Raw genomic sequence first — 13421 nt, forward strand, 5'->3', positions numbered from 1 at the left:
TCTCTTCTGCAGGAAGCAAGCTCCTTCTTCTTCAGCTCCATTTTAGCTGTGAAATCTGCACCTTAGGTCTCTGGTCAAGTGTGAGGCACACACCAGGTCAGACATGGATTCAATAATGTTTCTAATAACTAGGATCATAAAATGTCATTACTATCTAGATAATGTAATTCATAATGCAACATATATGTCCCACTTATTCCTTATCATATAATAGTGACGATAGTTGACAACAAAGATCTGCTGTCATGACCAATCAGAGACACAACTCCATATTAAATCCATAATTTAACACACACAACACAAGAGCTGCAACCCAAATAAATCTCACATGCACACTAAATACAGTAGCACCCTAAATCTTGACATCTAAAACATAATCATAAACATTACAAGACCTATATATTTTACAAAAATAACTACATGCATGTTTATTATGTGTCATCAGGTTTATCTCTGTTAATGTTCATGTGCCAATTGGATGTCATATTTCTCTACATATTTCATTCCATCAGTCAGCACCTGCATGTACAAATGGGGTCACAAGATAACTAGGATAATAAATATATTCCATTTTAAATTATGGATATTGTCTGGCATTTGTTGCCATTTTCTCATGAAATACTGCACAATATACCTCTTTAGGCATCTAACAAATATTCAAATTAAACTATGAAGGGAAAACCGCCCTCTGATTGAGCTGCAGAACGGGGTCACAAGTAGACGTGGCTATATTCACTAACATTGTAAAGACTATGTATTAATCATAAATAGGGGAAAATCCACCGTGTTAATGGCGTTTAAATATAGTCTAGGATGTTCAATTTAAATATTAGTTCTGCATTGTTTGAATATTCGCGGTAGTGTAAAAGGTCAGTGTATATGGATTTGTGAATGATATAATTACATATCAGTTGAATTATAGGGCTAAAATATAAACATAATTAAATGTAAATAAAGTAATATATATTAAAAAATAAAATAAAACTTGAGCCCGTGATAAAAAATGTATGGGCTTTAATTTCGTTTCGACATCTCCAATTTATATCCGTTAGTGGGCGCGCCAGTATTTGGAATCGACGATTCAGGAAGGCGAAACATACGCAAAACAATAATGCATGAACTTCTATTATCATCTTGTACATGGGCTTACATTTCTATTACACAGAGCTTCTCATGCTCTTTTGTCGACACGAAACGGGGCGAGGAGAGAGTGTCCTCTCGAGAGTATTTTTATCTACACGTTATATTTTGAAAAGTAAAAGGGATTAAATCAAGCAGACGCAAAGTGTCGTAAAGTAGCTGACGGCTGGCCACGATCTGGCGCCATCATGCGGCAATGAGGGCAACGACTGTTGTATCCGTAGCCAGCGAACAGACGACCTGCTGGGTAAACAAGAGTGGATGCATCGAAAGGGAGGAATGGCAACTTCGTCGAGGGCTTATAGTGAGACATTTGTATCTTGTCAAACAGAAACATATTAGATAGGTCGTACTACTTTTTAAGATTCGATATGATTCATTTGCGAGTTAAAATGGCTGAGTATAATCGGGTATTTGCTGAGTGAAGTGGAACTAGCCTTTACGTTAGCTTAGCTCGTAGCCATCCAGGGCCCATTGCCTTCGATTTTGCTTCTCGGCTCAGCTCGGGACTGTGTTGTCAGTTTCACAATCCCAGCAGCTAACGTCCTCGGATCGCGATTTCTGTGTAGGCCTGCCTAGTTGCAGTTAGGGTTAACATTTAGATAAATGCTCGTTTTCAACGCTTGTCATTTTTTCCTACAGGATTTAACTTCACATGTTACAAAAAAGACGGTGACACATTTTGAAAAAAGGACTTAGACCCAGGTACGTGTTGTCTTTGTTGTCTTCTGTCTGGAGTAAGTTGACGTTAACTATGTGTCAGGCTAGGTGGTTAGCTGTCCACTTTGGTTCCTCTCGATTCGTTATCGTAATAATCTCAACATAAGTTACTAACATTAGATATTCATATTTTAGTTATTCTCTATTAACTCGAGTTTATCTGGCCCCAGTCACTTCAGCAGCGTTTGTGGGATACAGACAGCAGTCGAGCCTATTGTAATTATTAAGCGTTATAAAAACTATTCCTAGCCCCAGTTTCAGGCTCGATTCTGTCAAGCTAAATACATCTATGTAGCTCTGTGTTTGCTTGCCTAGTCGGAGTGGTTGGTAGTCGTTTCACAGACCGTGAGAAAGCACCGTGAGTATCGTTAGCAGCAGCTCAGCAGTCCTGTCTCAGCCGTACATCTTGAATTGGTTGAATTGGTTTACTGTTGCCATTTCTGTTACACCATACATTTTCTGGTAGCCAAACGCTGCGCCTGATTCATTAGACAGTATCTGCAGTATACCTTACGTATCGTTATTTGGGCCTCTTTATGATAAATTTAAATCATTCAGCCTTGGTGCATGGGGGTTTTTTCATTCAGGGCTGTCCTCTGAGGCCCCTGAATTCATGCATGTCATTGAGCAGCTCACTCCGTGGCATCCGAAGGGCTCTCACTTATCAGTGAGTTGTATATAAAAGCAGAAAGAGCGCTGTACAGCATCAACCTCATCAGCCCTATTTCACAAAAGTTGCAGCTTCGGGTGACAACTAATATGTTTCTATGAAATGAGTTGTGAATGAATAATGAACGGACATTGCTTTCAGTCTGTAACCGACTATCTAATGCAGTGCAACACACAGGAACATCATGAACACCTGAACAATCTAATGCAGTCCAATACAAATACTCTGCAGCAAAACCTACCAGGAATGCTGTGGTGTTACATTTTTACTGAGACTGTGCCAGAGAGATGGAAAGTAAACTCTATAGAAGTTTTTGTAGCTGCGTCCTCTTAAAAAGTCTAGATGACTCTTGATTTTGCTAACAACTGTCCCACAATAACATTTCTTACAATGTTTTAAACAATATAGTTGGATCTTTAAGATGTTGAAGATAAAATTACATAGGGTTGTTGACAGACTCAAGACATCTACATTTCTTAATGTTGTGAATTGTGTAGTCCCAGCAAACAATGTGCATGGCACTAGCAAAGCATTTGTTTAATTTTCTTGCGTTGTGTAACATCACTTTTACTTCCAGATGGCCTCATAGACAGGGTCAGTACAATATGTTCCTTAATCACTTGCTGAAATAGTAGCTCCATGATTTTGTTTTCTGATTACATCATATCAAGAAGTGTGGTTGGCTTGCTGCTGTGGGTGATATCATCACTTGCTTATAGTGCATAAGCCTGCAATTTTCTTCCCACTGTCCCTAATGTTAAAATACAGTTAATCAGTCAACATCACTGCAGATATGCAACACCCTTTGTGATTAAGGAGTGATCATATTTAATCAATTTTCTGCTTTGGAATCTTTTTGGAATATATTCTTTGTGTGTCTGTGCGTGTGCATGCTTTTGCCTAAAATACACAACCGGGATGTTAAAAGTGATCTGGATCGGTATTGGGGCAAATCAAAGTATTAATGGATAAGTGTTAGCTATATAAAGCCTGAACTCGGTCGGGTAATATTGAATATGTGATATGTGATATATTGCAAGAAAACTACATACTTTACATCAGGATATCTGTGTATCTGTGAGGAGGAGTACATACCTCTAAACTATCACAGTTTTCCTAAAAGAAGCAATCAGTAATACGGTATATTAAATGTATTCATTGCATTAAAAGGAGCTTTCAAGTTTATTGACAGCTCTGGCATAGATACTTTTTTCTTTCTTGTCAATTTGAAAACACCTGTTCCCCAGAATTGTAATCCTTGTCAATGCTAACACCACTGTTGGCTGGCTGAGGGTGTAGTAAGCCATGTGCCATCTGAAAATACACATGGAATGAGTCTTAACAGAGACACACATTTTTTATTGTATTCACGAAGTAGCCTGCATTTTAGCTATGCTGGAATTTGGCGTTGCTCTGGGAGACCTTACACCGCTGTGAAAATACTTCCACTGCAACATACCTAAAGAGTCCCTTTATCTTGGGCGTTATTTGTTGGTGTACACAAATATAGACAGAATCCCATTTCATTTAATCTGATTGATGCATTGCCTGCAATCAACAATAAAGCAAACACATCAGTATTGACTCAGCCATTACTTTTGAGTCAGCCTGTGGGTATTTATTTTCATCTTCAATCAGCAGCCTTGGGTCCTGCTGCCTTAATTTGTACTAAAAACAGAATGAATGAACGTATTGCCGCGCATTGAACACCATGAAGTATTGTCATGGGCATATTAATGTTTGTTTTTAGGCCTGTGTGCTGTTGATTTATCAGTAAAATGCTCGAAAATAATCTGTAATAACATTTTAGTTAAAAGCAAGTCTGCTATGCCCTGCTTTAAGCTGTAATGTTGAACAATTCAGTGAAGATAGCATAATGAGAACTAAAATTATCATAAGGCCTGCATCATGGAAAACATTTAAGATAGATTACATATTTTGTTTTTCTGTAATCATTTAACTGACTTTTGCCTCTCTTTTATGCTCCTTGCTTTTTTATATTTCTTTTTACCTAGCTTTTGCATTAGCTTTTCTATTTTTATTCAATTCCCTTGCAACCTTTTAAGAGTCCTTGTAATTGGTACAGAAGGGGTAGGTAGTATTATTAGAAGTCCATCATTTTAAGATTTAGTCATATTTATAACACATTGAAACAGCTAACTAGCTGTGTCCTCTGATCTAATCAGATTGTCTTACAGGCCATTGGTGACTTGCTTTTAATTTATTAACCTAACAGTTTATTTTAGCAATGCGTTTCGTGGATGAATGAGAGCAAAGAACATTTTTAGCTCATCGGTCAGACTCAAATTTAGATGTGATGTTTTGCTTTTTATTGTTGGTTATGAAATTGGTCTTTATTTTCCAGAACCCTTGAAAGGTCTTAATCCTTTCACTGACATGATCTGTCCTTTTACAATCATGCAGCACAAAGCGGCTTGTGCACCTGTAACTCTTTTCCTTTCTTTTTTTTTCAGGTTTTGTGAGATGCAGCGGATAGATGCCTAGGACCTGATGCAAGTGCACTTGCTGTTTGCCCTCTGAGGACGGACCTGCCGCCATGAAGAGTGAGGTGCCATCTGAGGCCCCAAGCAGACAGGAGCATCTGAAGGAGCCACTGGTGAACCCAGAGCCCATGGAGGCAGCCAAGAGCTTTCCTAACAACATGGAGGTGATTGGAAAGGCAGGCAGCGAATTTGAAACCCTGTGTGAGTCCAGGCATCGGCCCCTGAGGGACACAGGAACACACAGAGACTCAGAACGGACCCTCCCTGGGCGCAGAAAAAGAAAAGGCCAACAGGCAGGGCCATCAGATTGCTCACTGAAGGAGGGCCACATCAGTGAGAGTTCACTGGCCCCTCAGCGTCCCAGGGTAGAACTTTTACAGCACCCAAGTGAGGATGAACATAATCACGAGTCCTCTTTTAGTGACTGTGCTTCCTCCCCCTCCTCTAGCCTGCGATTCGGGGACTCGGACACTCTCAGCTCAGAGGAGGAGGGGGAAGCTGGAGCAACAGGGGGCCAACACAAGGCTCCTGCCCTAACAACAGGCGGAGCCGCTGGAGTTGGCCTGCGCCCTGTTCTGGGTCGAACTCGGGGGAATCGTTCTCATAAGTGGGTGCGGTCTGAAGCTGAGCCAGTTCTGCTGAAGCGGCCGTGTCTGAGCAGCCGGCGGCCTCTACATAGGAAACGCTTTGTGAAAACAGCTCCTGCAGGGGGGCAGCGTACTCAGAAGCAAAAGGAGCGACTACTACTGCAGAGAAAGAAACGTGAAGTGATTGCACGTAGGAAGTATGCTCTACTCCATAGCACCAGTAGTTCCAGCGAGGAGCTAAGTAGTGACTCTTCTACCCCCTCTTCTACCGAAGTAGAAGATGAGCTGTATGTAGATGTCAGTAGCACTAGCAGCCAGCCCAACAGTGCTACTGTAGCCACAGGTAATTACAAACCATGACTCTATTACAGTTGTGTCTTTATGTTGCGTTGTAATCTCTGTATTGTATCTAACATATCTTGTTTCACAGCATGAGGTATGTTACGTAGGTTATATCATATGGTTAAAAGCATAAACTAACAGGGAAAGCTTACGTAGCATAATACTGTGTGATCGCAGTGTGATCACCATAACATCGTGGACTACACAGGCCAGACTATGGAATCAGGATCAGTCATTATTTGTTTATATTTTTAGGGCTATCAAAGATTGTGTTAGTGTTAATGTATTTATCTATTTGATTGATTAACAGTCAATAAATAAACTTTAGATGGCTTATACAGTATATCAGGGCCTTTTGCTCTTATTAGACAACATGGGTTTAATAAATATCAACAGGCAAAATGCTACACCACAATGTGGACATATTTATTTGATTGATTATTTGAAAAAACAAAGATGGGTACCATGACCGTTGTAACAGTATAATGGGAATGATGTCTCCTAAAGCTCAGAGGCACCAGGATATCTAACATTGCAGAAAAAAAAACACAGTCCAGCATGAATTAACATTTTGTGTAAAAATGGTTTAAAACTTAAAGTACATTGATGCAATGTGAATTAATATGCACTAAAAAAACTAGAACACAAAAACAGAAATGGCTGGTTCCAGAGAAGAGGTCAACAGGTGTTGTGCAACTTGCAATAGGAGCTAGATCACAAAAAAGTTTATTATTTTGTCAACATCTTTTTAAAGAATTTAAATAACCCTCATAGGCATGTATTGTTAGAATGTATCACACTTTTAAACCATAGACATCCAGTTCACTTCACTGTACAATCAGAAATTAATTGGCTATTGCAGAAGTGCGATAATGGTAACAAGCTCACTGTTTACAGAAGCAGGATCACAGGTCTACAGGTTTTCATTCTGCACCAGGTGATTTCATCCTAGCTCTCAACCAGAGAAGGGGAAGTAGACAGCATTACATAGTGTTTGGCTGTCGTAAAAATATGCTCACAAATAGCTCTTGCCCTCCACATGGCAGCCTATTGCTGCTTTAGTGTGTCCCAAGTCTACGTAAAAACTAGGTGAAAAATGTAACAAATTGTATAGTCTTTATGTCTTTGTAATGGCTTGGGCACATCTGATAAAATAATAGCTACTCTCCTCTGCTTTTCATAGCCCCACATACCTGGCATGTTGTAATGGAAACTGCAGCACTCTGTACTTGTTGGAACAACATGTTTATATCCAAAATCTAAACCATAGCTTATGGCTCTCATTCTCAGCAAAGTGGCACAGCCCAGTGTGCATGTGAAAGTCCCCTTCTATTTACAGGAGTCAGTATATCCTTTAAAAAGCCCTACCTCTACCTTGGTTCATTGTTATTCTCATGTAGCCATTTAGCCTCAGCAATATTTCTGCTGCTGTGGCCTTAGGGGAGTATGGAAAGTTAGTTGTTGTGCCTCTATGGGAGACAGGTGGGAGAAAACTCAGGCACTGTTTAGTGACGGGCTTTGCATAGAAACAGTAGGTCGCGCAGGAAAAACAAGGCATGTGTTTACAGCAGGGGAAAGCATGAAGGCAAGTGATGAAAGCTGCCTTCTAAATGTCCAGAGTTGGAGCAGGTGTGTGATGTAGCCAAGAAACAGTTTAATCCTACCTCTAACCTGAGGTAAACAGAATATATTAAATTTGAATGAACAACATCTAAAAATCACTTTGAATGCAGGTCACACCTGGATTGTCGTTTTTAGATCAAATGAAATTCTACAAATTCCCTCATGCACACGTCATCTGATGATTTGTCACACTACATTGTTGGCATTGTCAATAGCAGTTACAAAGGCTGATTATTCAGGCTTAAGCCCATTGCATGTCATCTTACCACCAACCGATCGAACTGAAGTGGCTGGTTGAACTTCAGAAAGTTGTCACTTGGACTTTTGACATTTTTTGTTCCAGTTTGTCATATAGACATGTGAGGTCCAGTAGTAGTAGGTATTTCTTTACCTAGTCAAACACTACAATCATTGGTTACAATTCTCTACAAGTTGTAAGCAAGGTGTTGTTGTGCCAGGCAGCTAGTCTTGCAGAGGGTGCTAAGCAGCAGTTCTCAGGAGACAATTGGAATAGAAATCACACTGGGGAATTATGGCAAGGCACTTAGCGATGTGCACGAAAACACAGTATACACTTCTGCAGCATAGAATTTTATTACTTTGTTAATCACTCACACGAGTAATGAAGCAGTTACCTTAAAAGGTTTTGTATGTTATTTTAAAACCTCCAGTGCATTGAATTAAGCTGTTGATATAATTCAGTAAAATGTTTTGCTCACAGTCACTGCACTGGTAAATCTGAACAGACATATCTTAATGTTCCTTCCTTGTGTGTGTGTATATATATATATATATATATATATATATATATATATATATATATATATATATATATATATATATATATATATATAATATAAATAAATAAATAAATAAATAAATAAATAAATAAATAAATAAATAAAGGTTGAAAGAAATATATAGATGACATCTACTGTCTGCCATAAATGGTTGACTGAAGATTTACATTTAATTCTTAAGAATGTAGGAGAGAATTTGTAACCTTGACTCATACACCAGATGCATGAGTCAGCAACTCTCACTTACACTGGGAATTGGGATAAATGTATGCCTGGGCTTAAACCTTAAAATGAACCAGTAGATTAATCTGTGTTCACTTGTGAAAAAAACACAACACAGAATCTATTTAAGAAGGCAATGCCACCATTGCTCTCCCATGGTCTTGGCAGTGGCTCTAGAAGACTGAGGAGAATGATGCATTTGTCCCAAATTAGTGTGCCATGACTTTAACTTGTTTGAGCAGTGCCTGTGATGAACTAGGCTCCTTGTGTGCAATGTAGGTGGCATTAATAAACATGCAGCACCTCTGGCAATGAAGTATGACAGGGATCTTTGTGTGCATAATGTGGTCAATGTAATTTTGAAATATAGATAACATATATCTCATTTCACAAACCATATATAAAAGCAGTAGGTGATATGAATATGCATTTTCGTGATTGAGTCTGTGAACGTTGCGGCCCTTAGGATCGACATTTGTTTCATGATATACGTTTTTAAAAACAAGGAGTGCTTGTTTTATGAAAATTATAATAATTTCAAACTAAAAAGGATAAAAAATGTAGTCTTAAATTATTGTCATTGAGAAATTAACTATCCTCCACTCTCTTCTTTCTGATTTCTTATTGTAAACATCTACTTTTAGTGAACACACCTGAGGGGGCTTTCATGGTATTTAGTCCAGGCAGAGATGAAGTGAGATCTAGTGCACAGGGAACCAATCACAGGGCACATTTGGGAACGGTGAAGGAAGAAAGCCAATCCCAGTGAGCACTGATGACCTACATTTCTCCTGTTGAACTGTTGAGCCTGATGATACTGCTGTTAGCATGATGAAACTGGAGAAATACTATCTGGCTACTTACACAACTTGCTTGGTGTTAGACTAAGCCATTAAAAATGTCTATGCTGTATGAGAATAGACGCGTATGACAGCCTGCACAAACTTAAATGTGTTTGTTTGTTTGTTTATTTATTTGTACTAAACTTTAATGTGAAAAATTCCTGATTAATAGTCGTAAAGTGTCATGAAGCGTAGTCGGGCTACAAGTTTTCATTTCAAGTATGTATTTTCTGTTAATTGTATTTAGGGCTGGATTAAAATAATCGATTCTCTAATTAAAATCGATCCGATATTGATTCATAAAATCCAGAAATCAATCTTTTAATATATATACCTTTTTACCATGCATGTATAAGCACTAAATAAAGTATATATGTATATATAAAGTATAAAGTACTTTAAACAACCTTTTTGGGGGGCAATTCTTAATGTAAACATCAACTTGGTGTATTATATATAAAATGAGGGTTGCTTCTTGCTTGTACAATTTACAGCAGAAGTTCTCTGAGAATCTATTTTATTTCCAAGCAAAATTGGTATTGTCACTGAAATATAGAATGTGAAGTATCGAATCAGAAATGTAATCAAATCGGGACCTTGTGAATTGGAATACAATTGATTCAGGAAATCATGCGACACCCAGCCCGAATTGTATTGTAGTTGAATGCTTTCTTTGCCTTTTGTCTGATTGTACTACTAGTACTATATTAAATTCAACTGGTGTGCTCAGGTGGCCTGGATGAGGATGTGGTGGTGATTGAGGCGACTCCAGCTCCAGCTCCTGCTGTCCCTGCAAGCGAGGAGATCAATGTCACCTCAACAGACAGTGAGGTGGAGATCGTCACGGTCGGAGATGGTTTCAGGTAGGCACCTCAGCTTTTTCAGCCGGCATTTAAATAATGTTCTTATATTAATTTTACATTAGCTCAACTGCCCCAATATAGCAAGGGCTATGAATTCCAGTCATAGTGGGTTTTGATCCTGTCATTTACACTAAGTTTCCCTCACTTGTCTGGTTAACCACTAGGCTAAATGTCAGCCTTGTTTAGTTGACAACCTTAGGGTATGGGGCTCTCTCACTACTGATGTAACATAGTATCTTTTTTTTTTTTTTTATGTGAGGTCACAAGGCCTTTAGGATGGTTCTAGAACATATTAATCCTAGGAATACTTTTACCAATATGCAGTATATGTCAGCAGATAAGATAAACATGTTTGAGGCCATTTGTGAGTTGTAAGTGTGGACAGTCAACCTTATTGGCAAGAGAAAAACCCAAGTATTTATGATAACAACTTTTAGTTTTCCTACTGTGGGGGGCATCTACAGACTAAAAAGGTTTAGGACCTAATATTGAACCCTGGTACACCACGAGTATAATAACCAAATGAGGTACTAAACTCGCCTTTTTTTTTTTTTTTTTATCAAAAAGGTCGGATATGAGCAAAGTGCAACCTGCTTCTGTAATGGTCTAATCATTTTTTTATGCTGGAACCCAATGTGGTTTTGGGTTCCGGTAGAACTAAAATCAAAAACAGGAGATTGATGCAGACCTGTAAATCAATATTTAGTCAGATCAAAACATTTCAGAAATGTTATTGTTTGTTAGGAATTTTCAGAGCGTTGTTCTCTTGTGAGTAATCTGCTGAGGACAAGCATCTCAGTACATTTTGCATGACTGGTCATGTGGTATTGTTCCTCTTTTTTTATAGCATGAAGAACCTCCTTTCCCTGCACAGCTGGTTGTGCCATTTATGTGTTGTTTACTAGGGTAGTCTTTTGTGTTTTTAAAACAACAAGTTGCAATGTTTTATTACTGATTTCTGCTTTTGGTGTGGTTCTATATGTGAACTTGGATTAAAGTCAGTAGTCTCTAGCAGGGACTATAACTGAGCACCAGTGTATTGGTGGTATTGGTGTTCATAAGCCTGTCACGCGAACAAACAGAAGTAGTGAATGTAGCAATATTCTGGCAAACCAATGACTTTGGAAGAAAGTGGATGATACTGCAAGAGTTTTAAGTTTATATGGACCTTTCGATTTCTTTTTTCCCTATTAAACCTCTCTTAATTAGAATATATTTTTTACTTAGATTCCTTCAGCATGACCATAGTAAGTGCCTTTTAAGCCTACAGTGTGTAAATCTTTGATACCAAAAATATACTCTTAAGTTAAGGTTGAGTATAACTTAATAAACACCATAACTTAAATTACTTAAAAAGTAATTAAGTTAATTCCAAAATTATGAAATAAATCATCTGAGGTACCCAGCTTATTGCAATATTGATGTTATCGTTCTCTTAAGTCTTAAACTTGATTTATGGTTGTGTGGAGGCTCCACGCAGAGCTTTCGCCGTAGCCTACGTAAGTGGCCTGAAGTTTATACTTATGCGTTGGTGTTTGCGTCGCTCTCTTTAAGAGAATAGCAGGGCCAGCATGTGTGGGGACTCAGTGAGTGGTAGAGCGAGTGAGAGAGTGACGGCGATTATCTTCGGAGCGAGTACCGACTCTAGAGTCATAGTGGGAGAAACTAAGTCTCTCCCCTGTGCTTTCTGACCACGGTCGGAAATCTGTAGTAGGAAAAGTTAACCTTCTCCTTGATATCATGTTGTTTATGGAGATGGAGAACCAGGAAATGAGTCAGGGGAAATGCAACGCTACCAAGCCACGGCCGAGCGACGTGCGTCGCTGCGACATGTAGTTACATTTTTCGAGAGGTGCACGTCCCCCCCCAATTTCCACTGGATGCGGAACGGCGGCGGAGTCATTAGGTTTCCATTAAAGTCAATGTGTGTATTTCTACTGACTGCAGAACGGCTGCGTTCCGACTGCGTCCCAGTTCCGTCAGTCCGCAGCCCTCCGGAGCAGATACGCAAAGCTTCTATTTTTGCCGGACGCTGGAGAGCTCCGCAGCAATTCAGCACACGGCAGATAGTGCGGGACAGGAAGTCGAGCACAGAAACAAAATAAACATCGGTTCATTTTCAAAATAAAATACACCGTGCTCACGGCGGATCATATTTTCCTGCCCTACACCTTGAAAACAGCACAGAGTTGTTTCCCCTCTACTCCTCTGGATGGAAACAAACTGTTGTTGGTTTTGTGGTTCTATTCTACGTGAATTCGCGAGATCTTGTGGGTCCTCGTGACTACAGCTGTCAGTCATGGCCGCAGCTATGCCGCAACAAATCCGGACCTAGTGGGTATTGACGGACGGTGGAGCACGCAGCCGTTCCGCAGTGGAGCCGGTCTGCAGACGTTCTGCATTCAGTGGAAATCCGGAGTTAGGCTACGGCGTAGGGTCCGGCGTAGGTTCGTGTCTCCACGTACCTACGTACGTAGCTACGACATGGATTTTACGCAGAAGTGTAAATCACGCTTTACTCCTTTCACAGTTGTTTTTCTTGAAGTAGCTTTCTATTAATGATGGGAGCTGTTGGTCATGGTAGTTTATGTTACTATGGATTTTCTTGTTCATCAATAGCCACATGGACGCTCAATTGTAAATGAAATGCTTGAGTAAAGGCCTTTAACTCGATTAAGGCCATAACCACATAATGTGTTAGTGATTGCATGTCGGAGTAACCAAGATGACAGAATTAGAAAAGGGAGTAAATGCAGTTTTCTGATTGCTAGTGTTTAAAGATCTGTATGGTTCTTAGGAAGAAAGAGCAGAGGGGGGGCGGTTGGGTGCAGTGTACTCCAGTGCTTTGCTCATAGATTCCATAGCTTACATTGCCCAGAGAAAGTAGGCTACGTGCCTTGTTGTTTATAGAAACAAAACCATATCACGCTGAAGGGACCTGCTCAATGCCCATGTTATTTAATTCTTACTTAGAAACGGCACAAACTAACTCCTTGTATGAATAAAGGTTCATAATCAGCCGGTGTCATGGGTGTACAGCTTGAGAGGCAGTGCAAAAATGTCTCTTTGAACAAGTTGAAAGGTCATTTAGTTATATGCCACTTACAT

The 13421-nt window shown here is 39.4% G+C and overlaps 1 protein-coding gene across 4 annotated transcripts in view; it reads left to right on the forward strand.

Moving 5' to 3' along the window:
* Positions 1 to 1312: 1312 nt before the first annotated feature.
* rnf111 (ring finger protein 111) overlaps positions 1313 to 13421 on the forward strand; it is a 30656-nt gene continuing 18547 nt past the window's right edge. For 2 of the 4 annotated variants that reach the window (XM_031314209.2, XM_031314212.2), the window contains exons 1-4: positions 1313 to 1444; positions 1783 to 1845; positions 5005 to 5964; positions 10181 to 10313. In XM_031314209.2, the coding sequence (XP_031170069.1) occupies positions 5088 to 5964; positions 10181 to 10313 (1010 nt within the window). In that variant the 5' untranslated portion in view covers positions 1313 to 1444; positions 1783 to 1845; positions 5005 to 5087. Of the gene's footprint in view, positions 1483 to 1782; positions 1846 to 5004; positions 5965 to 10180; positions 10314 to 13421 lie in introns of all 4 variants that reach the window. The other 2 variants (XM_031314210.2, XM_031314211.2) reach the window with 2 other exon arrangements.

This window comes from Sander lucioperca, chromosome 3, assembly GCF_008315115.2.
Source record: "Sander lucioperca isolate FBNREF2018 chromosome 3, SLUC_FBN_1.2, whole genome shotgun sequence".
Taxonomy (NCBI): domain Eukaryota; kingdom Metazoa; phylum Chordata; class Actinopteri; order Perciformes; family Percidae; genus Sander; species Sander lucioperca.